Below are 23,831 nucleotides of genomic sequence, written 5' to 3'. Positions count from 1 at the left end.
ATTGGATTCTGGAGTGCCTTATACGCCCCTAGTATATGGTATACTATGTGCCTAGGGCATAGGTACCTCAGAGGCCTACCAGGGGCTGAAGCATGTATTGTGCCACCCCTGGGAAGCACTCCAAAATGGCACCACAGGTCCGCTACTGCAACCTGGGTAAGGGTGTGCTTGCACCCCTTACCATGGTATAGGCTTCCTATATCAATATCATTGCACACACAAATAAAACCTATAAGTCACTCCTATAGCAGGCCTTAACAATCCTGAAAGCAGAGTGCTTGGTTTTTATGTGAGAGGGTGGCCCTGCATGAGCAGGGCCCCTCTGCAGCGTTCGGAGTATCTCCTCTGATGCTGTTTGTGGTGCAGCCTGACCATATACTCTTAAGTGCATTATAACCTCGCGGTAAATGCTAACTTTGGGATGGCTGCGTGGAAGCATGTTGTGTTTGGTGTCAAATGCTTACCTGTTTTGGCGGCGGGGATAGCATTCCACCCTTCTAGAGGGAGAGACATGTTCACACTGGTCTAACCCGGTAGGACTTTCCTGAGCCCTGGCATCACAAAATGGATGCCTCTGCCGCAGACACGGGTCTGGCCTCCTGCTGCTGACCAAAACTCCATCAGGGGTGGCCTGGACAATAGGTTTCCTGTTCCAGGGAAGTGTGTAACCACCTCCCCAGACAGCCAGATGTGTATTGGGGCTGGGCGGGAGCACTCTCTGGTGCTTTGAAGTGCTGCAATGGGGGCACACTTGGTGTCCCTGTGCATAGTCCAGGGGCTACCTGCCCCTGCTCTGGCATGAAACTGGACAAAGAAAATGGGTGTAACCACCCCTCTTTCCAAACCCTCCCCTAGGTGGGTCCCTAGAGTATGTCCAACCCCCAAACTTAGTATAAGTATGGGAACCCAGTCCTCATGACTCTAGATTACCCTGGACGAAACTCTGCAATATATATCCTGGACCTTCGACTTTCTATTTCGACTAGAAGACTGAAGAAATCTACCTTGGTGTCAAGGAGCGACTACCCTGCTTGGCAGGCACCAAAGAAGCAACTGACTGGTCTGCATCGTTGAAACTCCCGCCAGACGCCAAAGTCTTTGCATCACCAGAGGAAGATTTCCAGACTTCCCCGAGGCTACCCTGAGTCCACAGCAATGCCGAGGCCCATGGATATTGTGGGTGACGTGGAACCGTGACCCCTGGACACCGTGAACTTTTGCAGCAACACTATCTTCCTGGTCCTCCTCGAATTTGTGCTTTGGGCTCCGAGTAGACCCAGCCTTGAGCACCTCCTGCACCAAAGATTGCTGGCCTCCACTCCATGAGTGACCCATAGGCCCGTTTCAAGTGCAACCGCTCAAGGCTCCTTTGTGATCACTTGCCCGTTGGCTAGCAGGTCCCCACAAAAGCAACTCCTCTTCTACTTGGGCTTTCCTGGCTGCTCCAAACGTGCCCCAACTTACCCTTGCTGGGTGAGTCCCCCAGACCTTGCTGGTCTGCACCGCAGTCCTTTCTCTGAATTCCAGTAACTTGCCGTTGCCAAGGCTTGTTGGGTCCATTCTGGTCGCCGACACCGCAGCACTTGACAAACTTTGTGGGACAGCTCGAATCCGGCTCATGGACTTCGTCGACGCCTCCTGGACCTTGTGGCTGAAGAGTCAAGACACCCATCAACTCACCTGAAGCAACCGACATCTGTGAGCATTGGTCCATCCTGCCCTCGGTCACTGCTAGTGACCCAGACTCTGTCCCCTCTGCTTTCAGGTTCCTTCCATCCTAGATCCAGCAGGCTTGGGTCTCTTCGGACACTTCTCCTCTTCACGGCATCAGCAGTTCTTTGCCAGCTTCCACTGCAATTGACGACGCGACCCGACACCAAAAGACACCTATGCACCCGGCTTCCCTGGGTGAGGTAACTCGAGTACTCCGGTGCTCCCATGGGTGCTAGCCCTAGAACTTCTTAGGTCCAAAAGGGTTTGGACCTGACTCGATTCTAAGGGGGATGGACGTTGAGTTGTTAGTCTTTGTAGGCCTGGTCGAGTTTTATGTTTGTCTAGCTTCTGTGCATTTTACATTGAGGCATTTGCATTTTTCTAAATAGTGATTTTGTTTTCTTTTTAGATTTATTCTGTATTGTGGTCACCTTGTTCTCCTCCCCCCCTCTTTGTTTTTATTGGTTATCTCTTTGAGCCATCAGTGTGTGCCCTGAAGAAAGTGGGAGGTCAGCTGATCATCTTCACTGAAATGTTGTCAGTGCCTGCGCTAGAGCCATTTGGACACCTACCAACAATTGTAATTTATGGAAGGTTTACCCTATGAATAAAAGGAATATAGATACTACATTTAACAAGCTGTAAAATATAGATGTACTTTTGGATAGAAATTGTTACAGAAAAAGCACACTTTGATAGTATTGCCCTATGATTTTATTTAGGATACCTAAAAAGATGTTCTGTTTAATGGCTTTATACGTTGGGATGTTTTATAGTATGGTTGATCGACTGTAGTGATTTGGTATGAGTGGTATGTGTGAAGTTTGAGTGGCAGTGTGATATTTATATTGAGTGGGAGGTCTAGGAGTTCTTGAAACTAAATGGTTCAATTATTTAATGTGTGTTTATTTAGTATCCATGTAAGAAAAAGAAAAATCACTTGGAAAAATGTAAAATACAAATATATTGAGATTATTTCAATTTTTTCAATTGTTTTGTGTGGCTTATATGAATGGTTGACTCTATCTATAGAGCTTGTTTTGGGGGTAGGTTTTCTTTTTTTGTAGTTATTGGTTTAATTCCCCTGTTCCCCTCCAATATTAACTCATGCGTGGAACCCCTTTAACCCCTTCCATGCTGCGCAAATTCCGCCGCTGTGCTGACGGAATCTTGCGCGGGCGTGGTCATGACGGAACGGTTCCGTCATGAGCACAGCTCAACCGTGGCTCATGACGGAACCGTTCCGTCATGAGCACCGAAGGGGTTAAACATAATTTAGTTGCAAGAAAAGGCCTCTGATCGCTTGTTGTGTCCCTGTATCTTCTACAGGAAGACAACCTTGTAGCACTTTGGAGTCCACTGCTTTGACTGGGTACAAGAAAGGTCCAGCCCTTCTGTGCTCTTCTCAAGTTACAGACAGTAGATTCAGTCTTCTTCTAATTTTCCACAGGTCCAAGATTCTTCTAAAGTGGGTGCCTAGATATGTCACATTTATGCCTGGCACAAGCTAGTGATCAGAAATACTCATGGACATACTCTAACCAATGGGGTAAAAAGATCCCGGTTTGGGGTCTGGTGGCTGGGCGTGTGTGTTGGGGGAATACTATAATGATATTAGTGTTCTCCAATAGTCTAACACTAAAATCTAGTTTGAGGCAGTCACTGTATCCACAATAAACTCAGAGCCAGGCATCTGATAGAACAAAGGTAGGGTCTTCCGCCAACTAGACACTGGATTCAGAAGAATACTTCTGACATCTTGTTTCTCTTTCTTTCAAGTGTGCCCCTAGTATTAAATGTAATCCCAGCAGAACTCTCAAGCTGGATTTGACACTATAATATTATAAAGGATGCTCACATTCCACCCTGCATATTCTGTGAGGTTCAGATTAGTCATCTCTGCCCATTCAGGTCAGCCTATTGTTTGCTCCTGGGAGGCATTTCACACCTTTTTCACACCTATTCAAATGTTTATTACTAGCTGGCTGAAGTGTAAGAGCACACACATATTTAGATTCTGGGAACTTCAGTCAGGAAAGGGTAACTTTCTAAGAGTTAATGATCCTAAATATTTATGAAAATACGACTTCACCATTGAATTGGATTTTTAAGAGCTATTAAAAGTAGTTGGTTAGTTATTTTTCTACCTAGTTCTATTCCTGAGATACAGCATTAGCATTTTAATTTGTACTTTTGTTTTCTACATTGGACAGTTGGGACTGCCCTAGTGAAAAATAACTTTTGGGTGCTAGTACATTTTGATATTAAGTTATTAATTTAGAGTTCAGCAAGTGGGTTACACTGTCCCAAATGTGACAGGTATCCCAGCTGCTGCATTGCAAGTGCCACTGGATAAAATGTACTTGCAGTACAGCAGGCATAATATCCGTCACATTTGTGACAGACTTACCCGCCCCCCGAACTCTAAATCATACCCTAACTTTCTGCAGGTACTATTTTTAAATACCATGCACCTTGCTGTGTTGGCTATAAGGCCTATATACATGCAATTTATTAGTATTTAAAAGGGGCAGATTTGACATGTCAAAAGGGATTCTTTTGACAGGTTGAATTGCAGGTTTGTCACTGCTACAGTCAGGCTACATTGGGAGACCTGAAGCTATGTCTGAACTGTCATTGTAGTGAATGGCACAATTGTTGCTGCAGTCCCCTGGTAGCATTTAATTTCTAGGCCTTGGGTACACCTTGTATGATACACTAATGACTTACAGATAAGTTAAAAATACCAATTAAGAATATGCCAAATTGACCATGTTTAAAGGGGAGCACCGGCACTTTACTACTGGTTATAGGGGGTAAAGTGCACATAGTTCTAGAACCAGCAAAAATATAAGTTCCCGCTAAAGGTGAAAAATATGGGATGACAACAAATAAATGGCTGATTTCCAGCAGAATTTAATTGTGTTCTTTTATTGACCTTAAAAAGATTGATTCTGGTAATCAATGGATGCACAATTTGAGCCTCTATCTGTGTTTGGACCATGGTATTAGGCATGGGATACTAAGAAAATGTGTTTTCTCCCTTTCTAATTTGTGAAGAATTGAAAATGCTCAATTATCTGCATGATAACTGCTATGATTTACCTGGCAAATATTGTGAGGGCAAAACAATTGGAGGATGCATAATTATTGCACTAGCTGTTGTCAAGATTGTGGTGTTAACTTTATGATTTCCAGAATTTGAACTCAGGGGAAAGTCTTAAAAAGGCTCTTAGTAGATCACTGATGGTGCAACAACTGAATTACAAAAGGCTCTAAAACCTTTTTCCATATGTAAGGTTGATTCACAAGGGCAAACAGCACACTTTTCAAGTGCAAACCAACTTTTACAATTCATAAAATATGAGTTCACATTCATAATTAGGTTTACTCAAAGACGTTTTCATGTGAGTAAATGTGGCAGGGATTCAAAGTTCCATGAAGGAAGTCCTCAGGACGTTTGTGACAAGTACCCACAAATGCAGATGTTTGTGGCTATTGACATACTCTACTCTAACCCATTCATGCTCTGGAAATGGTCAGAAATCTACTCCTGAAAATGGAAGGAATAAATCTATTTCAAGGCAAGGAAGGGAAAGGGAGGACCACCCAAAGCTGGCAGGAAAATGTTTTGACCTTGGAGAAAAAAAGAGAAATTGACAAGTTTTTTGTAATAGTTCTGTTTTTTATTGGTGCAAAAGTATATATTGGTGTATTTTCCATGTGGAAAGGAAATTAAAAGCTGTTTTTTTTTCTCACATACAAAAATATATGTTTATGCATTTTTCATATGCAAAAGGAATTCATAAAACAATCTGCAGCGAGAAAGCTACACAGGGTTTTCAGTCATAATATGCAAACATTTTATGAATTCCACTAAGTCAGAAAAGTGCACTCTTCTAATGTTGGATGCCTGAAGATTTACAACTGTTCCCAAGAGCCAGGTCTGTATTTGCTGAAAATTAGAATACTCTATCTCCTGATTTTGAAATTAAATTTCCATTTAATACAGAAATGTTCCTTTTAGTTGATGAACGCAAGTGACTAACAAATATCGGGGGATATTCACAATGACGGGCGATAACTTTCCCCAATGTCAGTCAACGACAGAAAAGTTAACGTCGCCTAACCCAGATTATTATCGCCTTTTAACAGGGTATTATCAAGCCCATGCTACATGGCAATAGTAACAGGGAAGGGGTGTGAAAACCAACGATAAAATCATCGCGATTGCGATATCAAATCCAGCGTTAGACGGCGATACCTGGTGATCCACAGATTATCGCCAGAAAGTCCCATCATCACTCCAGGTACAGTTCTTGAAATGCTATCTACTTGAAAGACCCCTGGGATTCCCGATGACAGAAATACTTCAAGAAGCTTCAAAGCGGAACATGCTTTTTACCTCTCCATGAACATTCGTGCCAGATGAGGGGAAGATGAAAGCAAAGGTATTCACAACAGATTCAAATGCATGCTTCGCGTTATTTAACTTTTCGGAATTTCTGGAAAATTGCATGTAGCTTACTTCTGTTTTTCCAGATAACCATCAGGCAGTGAGGGTGCAGGCTGCCACCCTCCCATCCCAGAAGACAACCACGACGTGCAACATTGCTGAGAAAATGTGGGCATCTGATAAACTATCAGTAACGCTCATCTCCAAAGCGATAAAATTCAGAGCGCAAGCTGCCAAATGTGGGATTATCGCTGGAAAGCCAGCGATAATCACACAACTTTTGGCGAAAGCTTGCTGATAGGGCCTCACATACTTAGCCATGATATCTACCTTACATGGCTAAGTCAGTTTCAAAGCAGGCGTAAGGAAAGTAGCGATAACAGAGGTTATCGCTACTTTTCTTGTCGCTATGCTGCTTTGTGTGAGGCTTTATAATAGGAGAAATGTCGCTTGGCGACATTTCTCCCATTATTCTGGGCATGAACGCCCACTTTGCATCTCATTAGAGATGCAAAGCTGGGCGTTCAAAAAGCAGGCGCTAATGCAAGGTTTCACGCGCTAGCGCGACCTTGCTGATTAGGCGTTAAAAGTATCGCCGCTTCTCCTCCAAAAACGGACGCAACAGCGGCAATCATTTTCTATCGCCTCGTTGCTGATATGCCCCCTGATTCTATTATGCCCCAATCAGCGACTTATGATTTTTTGGTGTGCAGGCTCATAATCATAAAAAGCATTTAAGAAAATTATTTTTCTTTCACCCATTTGCAATTAACATGCAGTGGGCTTGTTCAACCCATTCTTACAGAAATGCATATAAATAGCAGCTCATTAGCAGTGTATTTTTCCTTTTCCCATGAATATGAAAATGGAAAAACGTTTTTAAGACAGTTATGAGTTAAGGAAGTGGTGGGAAGTGGTGGGAGGGCTTCCCTATATATTTTTTCCCCTATTAAAGACTATGGGGGATACTCACAATGACGGGCGATAACTATCTGCAATGTCAGCTCTTTGGCACCTTATCACCCAAAACACCTTGTCAACACCAAACATTATGTTGGACCACAAAATCCATGTTAGATGCGTATTTGTCCATCCCCACACCCTGTCAGTCCCACCACCAAGTGATCCCCGCTCCCTAACAGAAGTACCCTGTCAGCCCTGGTGTAACAAACAAATGATTGTAACTGCAATTGTATTTATATAGCTCATACTACCCCTGACTATGCGTCAAAGCGTTTTCCTGCAAGTGGCATGCTTTTCCAGAATCCAAAAAGGACAAGTGGTATATTCGAAAATGTTGTACTATACCTAATGACACTCTAGGCCAAACATAAGGAGCACATGACACCTGGCTTGCCTCTAATGGTTTTCTAATTTCATCTCATCAGGGCAGAAGTCCCTAAGTACATTTTAGGAACTCACTTCAAATAATTGTCTCTCAATGCACTGATATCATCAATTCTACTAAAGTGACACAATCCATATCCAATGTTTTCATAATGTTTGTTGCATGATGGACATGTGAGACATTTTCTTGGCTAGGCTCGTGCATGGGCTCTTACAGCTAAGCCAGATCTTAGGCTTGACTGCGGAACATCTCTATTAATGTGCTAGCTTGCCCGTCCCTAATGCCACAAACTTCATGCCCCCGCCTCAGGACCACAGCTGACAGCTCACAGAGTGACTGCTGTAGCACGCATCGTTGCTTCCATTAAAAGGAGGCTAGATGCGCATGTCAGCGTTGTGATTGACTCAGGGGAGGGAACCTGCCTGCCAAATTCCTGTTCCTGGAAGCAGACGCAGGTGAGCAGGAGCTATTAAGAAACAGGGCCCGGCTTCGAGGTAAGACTTCCCTCATTACAATATTTGTGACACCTGCTCACACACATCCCCGCGTCCACGCACACATCCAGTAATCTTTGCTGCGTTTACCACCTCACAGCTGTCCAGCACCCCCCCCAAAATTTCTCAATGGTGGTCGTTGCGCACACATGCACAGCAGAATTAACACTTGTGTGCCAAAGGCACATACGTAGTCACAACGCATAACATGACATTGCATTCCATTTCAATGCATACCAATACTAGGCACATTGCAACAGTAGGTTAGGTGTTGCATTGCAGAGACATGAACATCACTATTCCCACTCCAGCAAGTGCAACCCTGAACCAACGTTTGCACCCCAATCCCAAACGTGAACCCAGAAATTCATTTTTGAGCCCCCAATACACACGCAAAACTCAAAATTGACCCAATTGCACACCCCTAAATTCATATTTTACCCCAAATAACACCCTAAAAACCATATTTTACACCAATTGCACACAAAAACTATCAAATCCGGCATCCGATACCCATACACACACAAAATTGTTTAAATTAACCCATTACTGACCTCACAATGTGTTGTTTGAGTTGTGTAGTTAATGATGTACTGCCTGTGTTGTACTGGACGTCTCCCATGCCAAAGGCAAACCATAGCCTGGCCCGTCTGTTTCTGTCTGCCCCTGGACCGCGCTCAGCACCAAGGAGCCTTCCTCTTGGACACTCCACCACTACGACGCCAGCACCCTCCTCGCCATCAACCCTGGACACAACCTGGCCTGCCTGGACCAACCTCTGCTCCGGACTGGACATCGACATCGTCATCACTGACGGCTGCAGTTTCACCCGCAAGGAGCACCCCGACCGTCAAGGAGGAGGCATTGCCATCATCTACAGGAGCACAACCCAACTGACCACGCACTCTAATGACCCATGGGTGACCATAGACCACATCAACTCCCAGATCCAGACAAAGCCCAAGCACATCCACTGTGGCACACCCATGTGCAGGCCCCCCGGAATTTGGACCCCCATTCTCAAATACCATTGTTGACCTCATTGTACCCCAGGATCTCCCATCCACCGACGACATCCTACTATGTGATCTGAAGTTCCACCTGGATAACCCCAGTGACCAGGATGCCACCGCCTTCTGGGGAAGGTCACCAACATCAGACGCAAACAGCAACTCACATCAATACGCCACTTAGCAGGACATACGGTAGAGCACGTCACCGCCGCAAGAGGGAGCTTCAACTTCAGCAACAACACTGGACTCTCCTGGACCAACAATTATTGGATACGTCACGTCTTCACCTTGCCCACAGTACGACAATGCCATCATCGCAACCCCTCACATCTGGATCAAGGCCACCGTTGGACGTCTTGTCAACTCTCTCAGCACCAATACTCTGCCAATGCTTACAAACGATGACACCGCAGTGCACAACCAACACTGATGGATCTCCAACAGCGTCGACATTCGGGCACCCCTCATGAACTGCACTGCATCAGTACCTTCAGCCTGCCTGATGGCAGGTGTGAGGGTGATGCAGTGACACAGGGACAGGCTGGCCCCATGCATTGCTGGAGTTGAGTCATGGTTGTGACACAACTGCAGCAATGCGTGACTTTAGCGCAGACAGATACGTCAGGATTCCTGACGTAACTGTCATTACTTGCGTCATGGAGCACTGTTCAGTGAGTATAGCACATCCATGCTGTCACAAGAAGGGCGTACTGAGAAGTTTTGCTATGCAGTTTTGTAGCAGCGCTGCAACACTTTTCATGATTGGGGAACAGGAATGGGCACTATCTTACTGATGGTGTGCAGTCCTGCCCTGTAATTTTGTGGCAGGGCAGCGCAGCAACATTGCTTGCAGCGTGGTCCAGCAACAAAACCTGCAGAAATGTGGCCTCAATGGTTATCCCCATTTTCAGACCTGATTTTTTTGGGTCTTAAAAAAGTGCCTCTAGTTGCAGTTAGAACCACTTTTTTGGGTCATCTTAAAAGAAGGAGTCCCCTTGTGAATAGGGTAATGTTGAGTTAAAGTCAGATTTTGCAAGGGAACGCCTCCCTTGCATATCATTAGCGTTATTTAATGGTGACAGAAGTGGAGATGTTTAAAAGTGTAGTTTTTGCCTAAAAGCTGTTGCTAACTGCTGTTAGCGACAGCTTGTGAAATTTGCAATAAAAATATCGCTGCTTTATTGGCAGAAAAGTGCCGCTAAAGCGGCGATATTGCCTTGTGAATTCTTTATCCACTAATTCATGAGAGGGAGATAAAGACTGAATTAAATGTTGTAACTATTAAATGTGCTGAACAAATGTCCCCAAACATAATTGAATGACCATATGCAGGCTTATATGCACAGTGCAGATAGGTACTACAACATTTCCTTAGGGAGGTCCAGTATCAGACTGTGTGGGGGAAGTTTGGGGCTCTCTAGAAGGAGAAGAGGAGTTTTAGGGTTTCTGGAACTGCTGAGATGTTGTATTATAAGTAGGGCTCCCGGTTTTATGGTATTTATTTTTTGCCATTTCCATCTGTATTTATCCATATTTATTTTTTGGGCATTTTATCTGTATTTATCCACATTTAGTTTTCCCACAAGTAAAAGACGACGCTGCAGCTAGTATTTTTCCACATTTATTTAAACCCTGGCCACTACACTGACTACTTGAAATACTGACCCCTTGAAATACTGATCCCTTGAATTAAGGTACTCTTTCACACAGACTCCTTTCTCAGACCTAAAATACATATTTGCCATCCCTGCAAGTCAGTGGATTTATTATGAAAGTCTTCAATAGACACATGAAATAACCACCTTTTCGGACACACTGGGTGCAGTTGAAAAGCGACAGACTTGTTATGAATGTAAATTTGCTGCAGAAGAAACAGATCTTGCAGGCTTTGTGTTCGAGTATGAGATCAGTGGAATCAGACCAGCAGGAAGAGCAATAAGGTACAGCTTATAAGTAAATGTACTTCAGCGCTAAGAAACAGCCTTCAATGAGCAATAAACAGGTTATTGGCATGCGAGTGAAGCATTCTTAGGAAGTACCTACTATCCATCAAACCTATCCAGGGCACAAGTCCTAAAAAAAGAAGTGGGGGGACGCTGTCACCGGAAGTGACGTCACGACAGGAATCTCATGGGTATTCATATGCCTTTAGATGAAAGGTGGTCTGCACCCTGCCTCACGAGGGCTGCCGGTGCCTGCGTTTAATCCCCCCGCAGTGAATGCAGATAGACAGACGTTCTGAATGAGCTCCGATCTCGCACCAGAGAGGCCAAAGAGTGAAGTCCAGCTTTTGGGCAGGGGGGATGGCATCCACCCGGTAAAAGCCCGGTAAAATAAGTGGGGGGACGCCGTCCACCCGCGTGGTATCCCGACTCGAGCCCTGAACCTATCCCTTCTGTGCTGACATGCATAGCTCAACTAATGCAAGCACCCTCACTTAACACCTGGTGTCTCTGGAAACAGAGATGTGGTCTCACGGCTAGACTGTCGACTTTGGAGCTGGGAAACCAAGGTTCGAGCCTCAGGCTCGACTCCACATCCTGTGATTCTGGGCAAATCACTTAATCTCCTAGTGCCTAACAAAATGAATGTGTCCTTGTGTAACGAAACAGGTGCTCATGTGAAGCGCTCGGATGTATGATATTACAACGCGGGTTTTTATCACGCGTGCAGTTACATCGCATGCGTTACAACGCATGCGATGTTACAACGCTATGCCATTACAACGCAAGTCTTTACATCGACTTGCGCTAGATGGCGTGCTGACATTAAAAAAGTGTAATTTACTATTCCAACTCCAGTCCACTTAACAGTAGGGAAGGTGTTGGGATAGTGAACTACACTATTTGTAATGTTAGCACGCCATCTAGCGCAAGTCGATGTACAGACTTGCGTTCTAATGGCATAGCGTTGTAACATCGCATGCGTTGTAACGCATGCGATGTAACTGCACAGCGTGGTAATAACCGCGTTGTTATGGCTGTTCCCCGAAGCGCTCTGATTGATGCCCAATGTCTCGGGTCTAGTTTGCGCGACATAAAACTAAAATAAATAAATACTTTCCCCCAGTTTGAAACGTTATACTACGCGAGTGAGCGGTCCCGATCCTTCCTATGGAGCCGCACTAATACATGTACATTTCCTTCTCTTTCCCTTCTTCCATTTATTTTATTTGAGTTTTTCCTCAAAGCCATTCTTTCCATTGTACCTTCATTTGCCCCCTTCTAATTGTGTCCTCTTTCCTTCGGATTCCTTTTTTCTGTATTTCATGCATGCCTTTCCTTGGCACGCTTTTCCCTTCTTTGCACCCTTGTTCAATTTTCCTCTCACCTTTTTGCATTGTCGTTTTGGTTTTAATAATTTCTCCGTCACCTTGTTTAGCCTCTGTGCCCCCATACCCATGTCAAAGTTAGGGGTCTTGTTAACATTGTTTTCTGCCCCAGTAGCACCCCCCCTTGAAGTGGATTTAGGGGGCTACAATGCACCCCAGGCAGTAACGTTTAGATATTTTTTTCTGGGGGGGTCCCAATTTATAGACCCACTCGTGCAGCCCCGTTTCAAGCAGCACCTTCGGTTTCCTGAAAGCGCAGGAGACCTTGAAAACACTCCCCTATCGGGCTAAGATGGGCAGGTCCGACGAAAAGTGTGGATTCAGCGCCGACCACAATCAGGAGTTTGTGTGTGTGTGTGTGAGGGAAGGAGGCACAGGCCTTCGACTTTGTCCGGAAGCCCGGGAGCCCTAATTATAAGATAACCTGACTAAGGCTCACCTCATTAAAATTACCAACTCCCACGAGGGGAAGATGTGAACTTATGCCTTATTTGTAGACTCTAGAAACAGAAGTACATTGCTTAAATCCAGGTTTCTACACCAAAGTGTGAGATATGTATGTCAGGTGACTTGATCTCATTTTGTTTTCCAGCCGCATGTTGCGAGTAGTGCGCGGCAATTGATTTAGTGTGTGTTCCATCCATGAAAAGGCACTCACTTTTTGAGTTTTTCACTCAACTCTAACTTATAAACTACCTTATTTTTTGTAGGTTGCATACCATTCCTCAGGCCACTTCTTGATGAGACACTTGTGGTGTTTGGGGCCCTAGGCCCTCATGCTAGTAATAACAGACGCAGACACCTAGTTTGATGGTGGGTTAACTGGCCACGAGCACGTGCGCTCGGCCCTTTTATTAGCCTAGTCACCTGACCCAGTGACGTAGGTGGTGGGTGGGTGTAAAGTGTAGAGCATACACTTATGAACACTAGAACGTGTCCATGCTAGGACACTACATTCCTCCCAATCTTTAATAACAAAAACCCGGAGTCAAATGTCCAACCTAGGGGAGAAAAGACATATATATACAGATGTAATACAGTGACTAAACTTCTGCAGAGTCGCTCACGCTTCAGCAGCCTGGAGTCACAGACGATGTTCTTCCTGTCGCGGACGATGTTCTTCCTGTCGCGGGCGATCACCAGTTCACTGTGGCACCAGTCATGGGTGCTCGATGGAGTTAGTCTGTTTGACGGCTCTGCCTTGAAGTTGCTCTCACAGTCTTTCTTCGCTTTACTTTCTTGGCGACAAACGCAGTTGTTGAGTTCTTTTGGTTCAGCGATAGAGGATGCCATTTATCTTTTTAGTCCAGTCCTTTTCTTTATCTGTGGCGTGTGTTCTGTTTTGCAGAAAGACGGGTTATTCGCAAGACACCCCTCTCACCAGGATGCCCCTCTCACAGGTGTTCCCCTGCCACGGGATATCCTTGAGGCCCTCTTCCTCAGATCTGGCCTGGGTTCAGTGTCCTGTATCGTGTTACTCCCATGCCGATAAGTACGGGTGCGGAGGAGACGGCAGGTCTCACCTCAGATGCCGCAGTCAGACCTGGAGGGTGGCTGTTGGCTCCTGTCTTTAGCACGCGAAGTCTTCATCCTCCTGAGACCTTTGCTGAAGGGCGGCTGATGACCATCTCTCGTCGCGGGGATACTCTCTCTCACCGGCATCCCTGAGGCCTTTGCCCCTGAGTCACCACGGCTGGCATTGACCAGTGTCCGTGTAACCCCAAAGGTGGGTGTTTCGAATGGTCCGGCCTGCTCACCTCTGCAGATCCCAGGTGTGCTGAAAGCATCATCAAACAGATGGTCTTTTCTCCGTGCCACAGGTGTTCTTTAGGACTTGCGCACTCTGTGTCACTCTGACTTCTTCTCCTTCTTACAGTGGCAACCGTGCCACGGGTGTTCTTCAGGACTTGCGCACCGTGTTCTGACGCTTGTCACCTTCCTTGTCTTTGAGGTGTGAGTAGTTGCCACACTCTTCTCTCTTTCCTCTATTTCTTTCTCCGTGAGGATGTCATGTCACTTTGACTTCTTCTTTGTTGCAGTGGCAACCGTGCCACTCAGATCTCTTCCTTTCCCCTTTCTTTTGGTGGCAAACGTGCCACTCCGATATCTTCATTCTTCTTTTCTTGTAGTGGCAAACGTGCCACTGCGATTTCTTCTTTCTTCGTAGTGGCGGACGTGCCACTCTGGTCTCTTCTTCTCTTCGCTTCACGACCTACTCTGGACCGTTTCTGTTCTCCTCTTATCTGGCCAGGCTTCTCCATGCAGCGCGCGCACTCTGCACGAGTTCCCCCTGGTCTTGTCCTCGTCCGAGAACACTCTCTTCATCTTCCTCAGCATTCCGAGTTAGGGTCGTGACCTTCTCTTCACCTTCTGCTTTTCACCAGTTACTTTGGTTGAAGTTCGTGGGGCCATACTCATGGTCCGCTTCGTTCTTATCCTGTTCACCAGTTACTTTGGTTCTTCTTGAGCTTCTTGGACCACTTGTCGGTCCGCGCTGCCGATCACTGGCAGGATATCTTCGGTCTTGCTTCAGACCTCTTTGTGCAACTCCTGGCGAGTCGGCTTCTTTGGGTGCGACCATGTGGCAGGTCGGCTGGGCCTTTGTGGTGCGACCATTTGGCTGGTCGGCTTGACCTTTGTGGGGCGACCGTTTGGCAGGTCGGCTTGGCCTTTGTGGTGCGACCATTTGGCTGGTCGGCTTCACGAGGTGTGTCGCGTCGTGTGACTACCTTTGTCCGCTGCCTTGTCAGGCGCTGGTGCGTGCTACTCTTCGTACCGTCGTGGTACAGCTTCAGTGTAGCGTTGCTCCTAGTATCATGATCATTTGATGTGGTGGCTTCTTGGCGCCACTGGGTGGGGCTCGGCATCCTTGCCCGCCAGTGTTGGATACTTGCTGTGCCCATCCTCTTCCGTGGGTTCCTCTTGTGTAGGCGCTGCAGTGTACTGTCCGCGTCCGGGGTACAACTGCGCTGAGTCCGTTTGTTCTCTTGAGGGTTCGCTCCACTTGATGCGGCGACAGCGCAGTCCTCGCTGGGGTGGATGTGGCTCGACACCGTTCTTCTTTCTTCCTCCTTGTTGCTGCGGGATGACGCTGCATCCCTGTGGCACACCGTCTCTTCTTCCGGTGCTTCTGTCGCGGTCCTGCGCTTCTGGCACATTCCTTGCGCCTCCGTCGCTCACCGTGCGCTCACCATCGCGCCTCCGTCAGACCTTGCGGCACTTGCCTTGCTGCCTCTTCTCCCTTGCGCTGCGAGCCGTCGGTCTCCTGTGGCTGCTGGACTTCCTTGGCTTGCTGTATGCTTGTTGATGTTCCTCTTGCTGCAGTACTGCCGGTGGCCACTGGGTGGCAGTGTTGCTTTTCTTTGGCTTCAGCAGCAACCTTCTGTACTGCCAGAACTCTATGCCTTGTTTTCCTTGTTGCAGGCTCCGGTCGAGGTCGAGCACAGAAGGGCTGGAGCTACCAGCAGAGCAGTGGAGTGCAGGCCAGCAGGTAAGTCTTTTTTTCTTTTTGTATTGGTTTGAAGGCAGGAGGGGGCACAGGCATTTACAGTGGGCGGCTCAGAGGGCAATGATGCATCACTCGCAAGCTGGGGCAGTTCATACCTCGCGGGGATGGCGGCTGGGACTTGGTGTGCACTACATGTGCTTTGTTTGATGCAGGAGGGTGTGGGCTCTGTAGTTCCCTCCCGAGCGGCGCCGGCACCGTCCTGTTGCCCCTAGGCCTGGCGCTCCCTTTTCTTTACTCACCCCGCCGCAGCAGCCTCTCGCTCTATACGCTGCGCGGCGGGGGGGTTTGCTCCAGTCCTTGCCTAACTGCGGGTGGGCTCCGCTTTGGCACACGTCCTGGCCATGAGTGGGGCGTGTTCCTCTGGCTGGCGGCGGCCATCCTTTACGTTCATGAACGCCCTCCCTGCCCGCGGCAGCTACCTGCAGTCCTCGCGTGGCAGGGAGGGGGGGGAAAACACTCGCAGAGCCCTTCGCCGCTTTCACGGGCTTGTTCTTCAGGCTTTCGCTGGCGCTATCCTCTCCCTGCTCCTCCCGCCCGCGGCAGCATTCCTCAGCTCACTTGCTGCGGGGGCGGCGGAGGCAGGGGTCACTTCTCGGCGCTGTAGCTGCGGGTGGGCTCCGCCTTTACTTTCAATGTTGGGCTCCGCGTTTACTTCCACTTCTCCCACCGGGGCAGAACGGGGTGGGCTCCCGCTTTCGCTCCGCTTCTCCCGTCTCTGCTGGGCGTCGCTCAGCGCGGCTCACCTTTCAGCCGGCGGGCCTTTCTTCCACGCGGGTGGGCTCCACGTGGATCGCTGCCACTTGGTGGGTCGCGGCCGATGCGGGTGGGCTCCGCACGGTCGGCACTTCTCCTGGGCGCTACTCGGCACCGCGGCAGGTCGGGGTGGGCACCCGACTGCCACGCTTCCTCCCTGGGGCACAGCGTCGCCTACCAGTCTTCGTGGCGGTGCGGGGTGGGCACCCGGTCACCGCAGGGCCTGCTGCGGGCTCCGCTCGCCTGGCTGGCTTCTCGGCGCGTGGCGCCTTCACCCGGGGGTGTGCTCACCGGGCAGTCCTCTTTCCCCCTCATCCATCAATGCTGCGCCGATCGGGGGCTGCACACGCGGGGTGGATTACCCGCCTCGTCGCCATTGTGGTGTTTGGGGCCCTAGGCCCTCATGCTAGTAATAACAGACGCAGACACCTAGTTTGATGGTGGGTTAACTGGCCACGAGCACGTGCGCTCGGCCCTTTTATTAGCCTAGTCACCTGACCCAGTGACGTAGGTGGTGGGTGGGTGTAAAGTGTAGAGCATACACTTATGAACACTAGAACGTGTCCATGCTAGGACACTACAACACTTACTATTTTCTGATTGGTATTCAAGACTTTCAACAGGGAAGACTGAAATTCAAAAGAAAGAAAGGAGACGTTTGAGCAAGAGGAGATCCAATGGGCCACCTCAGCTGCCATTTCATGGTCTAATCAGCATCCTTTACTACTTTCTTTGGGTGGGACTTATCCATTTTTAACTAGGTTGATTCCTCACCCTCAAATATCATTGATTTGGGAAATCCATGGACTAAAGAGCCACTTCAGTTTAGTGCATATGCATGGAGATGAGGATGGGAATGAAATTGAAAAGTCTAAAGTATAGCTATGGAAATTCATTAGATCTAGCGCATCAAAACCAAAATATGTTACCATTCTCTAGTTCCTTGCCAGAGGGGTAATATGAGATATATGATGCCTTGATCATTTTATTTTCAGCTACTTCGAAGGTATCAGAATCTCGATTATTTTAAGATGATTGCTCACTTTTCAGTAAAAAACAAGATGGTGCCATCCAGTTACTGTCCATGGAATAAAAAGATATGTTTAAAGGGTAAAGAATTTAAGTTGCTCCAAAATATTAAGCAATCACCTACCAAAACAGTCTCATTTAACGTTATCAAAGGGTGTTTGTTTAAAATAATTCAGTTGGTATTGAGGTATATTTATATGATTTTTACTATCAAATAAGGACCCATGCCCTCTTACTCCGGCTAGTCAATCACACTATAGAATTGTAATCATAAATATTTTTGCTAAGCATAACAATTTGATGATTAAATGTCACTGAAATCAAATGGGAGTGTGAAATAAATGTTAGCATAGAAGGCAGGTAGGAGTCAGTAACCACAATTTCAATGAGCAAAGTCTGGCAAGCGGCATATTTGTATTCAATATAGAAAAGCAACACAGTTCATGGCTATAGGACTTCTCTAGAGGGTGTTGTAGAACAATATCATAAATTTAAATATTACAAGAAGCACAAGATAGGAATGCCATTCCCTCTGTCTATCTCTTACCTGTCTAATTTTTTTAAGCCTGTAACGGAATGTAAGGAATATGTGCTAAAAATTAAGGGGTGTTTAAGTTATAATTATGTATGGTTCACATTTAACGGCAATTGAAACCTGAATTTAAAAATATACATTATGCGCTGCAGTTGATTAGGGAATTTTAATTTGTCGTGGACTATTGGATGAATTCTACGAAAACAGGAACACATGTAGAGTAAGAAGTGATGGCCAAAAGATTTAGAGGTAATGATAAATAACTGAAATTGAGTAATGAATAATGCTTTTTGTATTTGCAGTTGGTTAATGACTTAATACTTTAAAAACAGACATAATATTAGCTCATGTAGATAAAACATTGGGCCAGATGCATCAAAGGGTTTTGCCCATTCTGTGTCTATGGGAAAATGTGTTCATGCATAAGGCCCATTGTGCCTACAATTTGTGAAATTAACAACCTGAAAATAGTTAAGCATTAAGGCATGAGGATATATAAGTGATGTGTTTATAACATTTAAAAAATAGCCAGTTGAACCGAAACCAAAGCAATCTCTGCCTTTAATGGCCAATAGTTGGAAGAAATAAAATCACAAGTGTAAGGAATAGAACTGTTAATTGAGATGGATGTTTGTACCACAAGTTATTAAGTCACTAACTAACCTGTTCAGTCCAAGCCAAGGTTATAATAATAATTTAAAACTGAGCTTTATCCCTAATGCTATGGTACAGAGAAGACCATTGCAAATTAGAGAAAATGTAAAAAGCATTTAGAAGTAATAAAACAGTTAAACAGTGAAAAACAAAACAAAATGAAAACCCCACTGGAATTTATAAAAACTGAAAAAAAGCAATAAATAAAATGACCCCAAAAGGACAAAAATCCAATTAAGGGAACCAAAGATACGAATTTGAGACTATTTAAGGAAAAATAGCACCATAAACAACTAAAAGCCAATATTATTCTATGATTGATTATACCGGGCTCTAGGCATGATTGTAGGCTGACCGCGATGGAGTATGGGACCCAGGAAAGGTCTTGCGTTGGCCGGATACTTTGCGTGCCTTTGCCCAATCCAGGTTTCTATGTTTAGATTTAGGCCATGATTTAATTCTTGGAAGTAAGGATGTACTGTATCAACGGTCATGGAGTATCCTTACCATCAACAATGTGGCCCGCCTGTCAAATTTATATGCAGGCGAACCTTAGGAGTAATTAGGCAAGAGACTTCTCTGTCCCGGCTGTGATTAATCCCCAAGACTGCCCTGTGGAGTAAGGGCCATTGGAGGCTGACCTGTCATTTCACTCACTTAATTTACAGGTCCATTTTCACTGCCTGACGCCACCAGGAAAACCCTCTCATCAGGAATCCTTTAGTAAATTCATGGTAGCCCTAAGACATTTTCAGACATCACCCATAATATCACAAAGTAGAGACCAGCACATCAGCATGCTTCATCACCATATCTCTATCACTTTGAATCAGTATTCATTTTCTGGAGGACCGTCAAATGCAATGAAAGTGCAAATACTAATGTTGCCTTGGAAAGAAAAAATATAAAAAAATGTAAAGGCGTTCCTACCTTGTAATTTTAAGTGAGTTGTTCTGGAATAATTATACTCTTTTCCATTGTACAAAAATGTAATTATGCAGGTGTAGTTCCCTGCATCCGAATCTTTCAGTTCCTTAAATGTAAGTTTCAGCTCATTTTCTTTATGGAAAAGACAGTCCTGTAAAAAATATTGTGACACAGGAAAATTTCACACATGATCAGGGACTAGAATGAAAAAAAGATTAGCAAATACTATGACATACAGTATCCAGTCCCCTTTGAGTAGCAGTGTACTGCCTCATTAGAACTGCAATGCCCTTACTGAAAGTAACAGAACAGTTTCTCGTAAAATAGAGGTAAGAGATACACAGAGACTGACCATCTGTGGCATCTACAAGCAGAAATAAAAAGGTGCAATCTTAATAGTGAAGTTTTTCATTTCCCCAAAATTACCATGCACTAGCGGCCACCACTTACGGCCTAATTACGAGTCTGGCGGTCTGTGGACCGCCAGGTTCATGGGGCGCGGCGATGGTGGTCTGCTGACTGCCCTATTACAATTAGGGCGGTCGGACTTCCATTGCCCCAACACAGCTGCCGGGGAACCATCATTCCCTAGTGGTGTTGCGGCAGTGAGGAGGCCCTAATATGCTTAGCGGGACTGCTGCTGTTTCCCCAAGCATGATAAAAGTTTGCTGTCTGCCACGATTTTCATGGTGGTTCCTCCTCCATGAAAATTGTGGTGCGAGAGCAACCAAATGGGACTCTGTAGTGCCACCTTCTGCCCCCCCCTTCTGCCTCTGCCCCATGGGTTGCATGCAGGGGGGGGGCACAACATGTGCCCCCCCCGTGTGCATGCACCCCAGTTCCTGCATGGCATAGACTTTTCAGTCTATGCTGTGCAGGAACTGTTTTTGGTGTCCCCATTGCGGTGGCCATTTTCAGGGCACCGCCATGGGAACGTTAAAAAAAAAAGCCCACAAGAATCCCTCGTAGTCTGGCCGGCGGCCCAACCACTGGTTTGGCAGTGTGGTGGCTGAGCAGACCCGGCCTTGCACTGCTAAACTCGTACTCAGCCCCAAAGTGTGATGACAGTATGAGTTAATTGAAAATAAATATGTCAGATACTGGTGAAGTAATCAGAATCAAGGCAGTAAAAAGTTTTCAAGCGTTTTTTTTTTTTGGTAACCTTTGCAATGTTCTATGGAAAAGTTTGCAGTTTTGCTTTGATCATTTTTAACTCTGCCATTCTGCATAGCAAAACGCAGCAAAGGAAAACTTTCAGCGAAACCTTCAGCAAACGTGTAATTTTTCATCGATATGTTTGTAAAAAATAAAAAGTTGCATAAAATATTCAGCATAGATTTTGCTGCTTGGCCGGGTTTGTTAGAGTGAAAATTATCCTTCAATTCGGCACAATTATTTTGCTATGCAAAATGTAGCTTTCATCAATCAAGAACATACCCTGAAAATTTGCAACTCAAAACGAAATGAATCATTAACTTTGTAAAATGTCAATGGTAAAAAAAAAATATTAACAATATTTACACACACACACACACCTAAGATTAACTTATTGTATCACATCTCACTTTGGGATACTAAAACAAACAATTTTGAGCAAATCATTAAAACCCGAAATCACCAAGGGGCATATTATCAAGCATGGAATTAAAATAATCGCTGCTTTAGCTGCAGAAAACTGCCGCTAAAGCGGCGATAATGGGCTTGATAATATGCACTTGAGAGTTCTAATAGAAGCCCATATTATCACCAAAACATGGGCTTCTATGGGAATTGTCAAGGGCATATGATCAAGCCCATTATCACCGCTTTAGCTGCAATTTTCTGCTGCTAAAGCGGCGATAATTTTAACTCTGTTTCTTGATAATATGCCCCCAGATACTTCCCTAGCTCATATTGTAATATTGTTGATTGGTGTCTGGTGTGATGCTGAAAATATGAAAACAGCAACAACGATGATAGAAATAGCACATACACAGAGCTAAATCCTGTTGTTGTGCAAACAGAAGCTTGAATATGGATCATAATTCTGAGTCGAGAGATAATTATCGAACCTCACAATTTGTATCTTACATATTAGAGAAGGTCAAATCCGTTGACATTTATGGAAATATACAGCATTATAATTGGTCCAAAGCATTCCGGAATTCAGATGTAGTTTTTACATACATTTCCTGTACAATAGCATCCAAAAACTACAAGAGAATAAGCAAGAAAAATGAACTTGTGTGACTCAAATTATTGTCCCTTTAAATGAGAGTCCTGCATCCCCTGCACCGACTTCCTAAATAGAAAGCAAGATGCATTAAACCTCGTACATAACACTTTAATATGTTTAGCCAAAATACCTATGAAAAGAAAGACTACTCTTTCATTGCAGGGGTCCAGATGTCCCGGCCAATCATAAGCCTGGTTGAAACCTAACCTTTCAGGCCTCAACTGCAAGAGACAATGCAGTTAGATGATCCATTTCACTTCTGGGCTATCCACTACCTGTTCTGGACTTGTTACATTATCCATCTTACCCCCGTGATACTATGCACCTCCTTCATCCTGCACCTTAACACTTTCCTAATGAACATGTCATCACCTCCTCTCACAAAGCTCTGCCTCGCAATCTGTTCAGATTAGGTTGCCACCATGCTTTTGAGGGTGACAGGAGAGCTATTGGCGTGAGGAATATTGTGCCTAACTGATGTTGAATCTAGTATCACTGGATGTTGACACAATTTGTTGCACTCTTAAGTACTGTCACCTCCTTAATTGTATTGTAGTATAATGAAAATAAATGATGGCTTCACAAATTTCTTGGTGAATATTGAGAAAGACACATGGATGCTCGGCGACTGTAAAAAGGTTGATTTTCTCGATACAGGCCTGGCCCCACAGAATAAAACTCAAAGCTTACCTTTTTTCCAGTAAATTTAAAATGGCAACACCCCACTTACCACTCTGATACATAACATTTCTAAGTGCTTCACCTCCCAACGCAGAAACAATCAATCTACCTTTAAATCTGCATATCCTATTGCTTTACCAAAATGCAAGCCCTACTTATCTCTTCCCCATCCTGCACACCCCTTTAACCAGTGCTCCTAGCCCTTAGCATACTCTTTTAGCTTAAAAACTGAACCTATTCTAAAATTTGAACAACTACTTTTCTTTCCTTTTTGCCATGTCCCTCACCTTCTCGGTGACATCCTTATTAAAAGAGATTGACTAAACAACTTTTTGATTACATCCAAAAGTTGTCCGTTACCGCATGAAACCCATTTGTATAAAGTTACAAACTCCTCATTGATTAAAAACCAATGTGGATTAGTGGGACTGTCTGAGCTGAGGTTAGAAGACTACATTTTCCTGGGCTTTGTTCTAAATCATGATTCATGGGACCAGAGTAGCAGGCCCATTAGTGGACCCAGCCCATCTCAGGTAATTTAGCTGCAGGGGGGCGGTTTCAGCCCCTCCTCCTGGGGCCCCATTGGAAAAAATTACAAAGAACACATACACTGGTTAATTCTAAAACAGTGGATTACTGGAGGACTTTGTATGTATCTGAATGTAGGTAGTTCTAATAGCCACTATCTCCTTGAAACTCTGCTTAATACGTCTCCCCTGCTCCTACACTCCTCAACTTATTTCATCCGTTCAGTCTGACTGCTGGCCCCATGGACCATGGCTGCTATCCAGGTTCCCATTCTTTTTTCCTATAATGCAGTGGCGTAACACAGGCCCCCACAGCCCCTGCCGTGCAGGGGGGCCGCAATCTCTAGGGGGCCCCCTCAGCACATTACTCTGGCTAGAGAGCTCATGATTGAGTCCGGAGGGGGTTCTTACACATGCCTTGCAGGGTGGACCCCTCAAGTTTTGTTACGCCAGTGCTATAATGGCAAATTAAAAAAGTAACTAGACCTATTTAAAACTTTGAATAGCTACATTTTTTAAAAATATTTCTATCCAGACAGAACTAACCCTCCCAGGTTATGATAATTTCTGTTTTCCACCTTAAATTTCTTTTTTTTATGCACACCATCTTGCCTGAAAATGATGTTGTATTTCAATACAATGTCTAA

General features: G+C 45.4%; 1 protein-coding gene across 1 annotated transcript in view; it reads right to left on the bottom strand.

Moving 5' to 3' along the window:
* LOC146805371 (interleukin-18 receptor 1-like) overlaps window positions 1–23,831 on the bottom strand; it is a 366,176-nt gene that overhangs the window by 228,851 nt on the left and 113,494 nt on the right. The window contains exon 4 of the mRNA XM_085622593.1: window positions 19,765–19,912. Within this exon, the coding sequence (XP_085478719.1) occupies window positions 19,765–19,912 (148 nt within the window). The remainder of the gene's footprint in view (window positions 1–19,764; window positions 19,913–23,831) is intronic.

This window comes from Triturus cristatus, chromosome 8 (genome assembly GCF_964204655.1).
Source record: "Triturus cristatus chromosome 8, aTriCri1.1, whole genome shotgun sequence".
NCBI lineage: Eukaryota > Metazoa > Chordata > Amphibia > Caudata > Salamandridae > Triturus > Triturus cristatus.
Note: the sequence above shows the minus strand (reverse complement) of the source record. Positions and strands in the feature narration are given on the sequence as shown.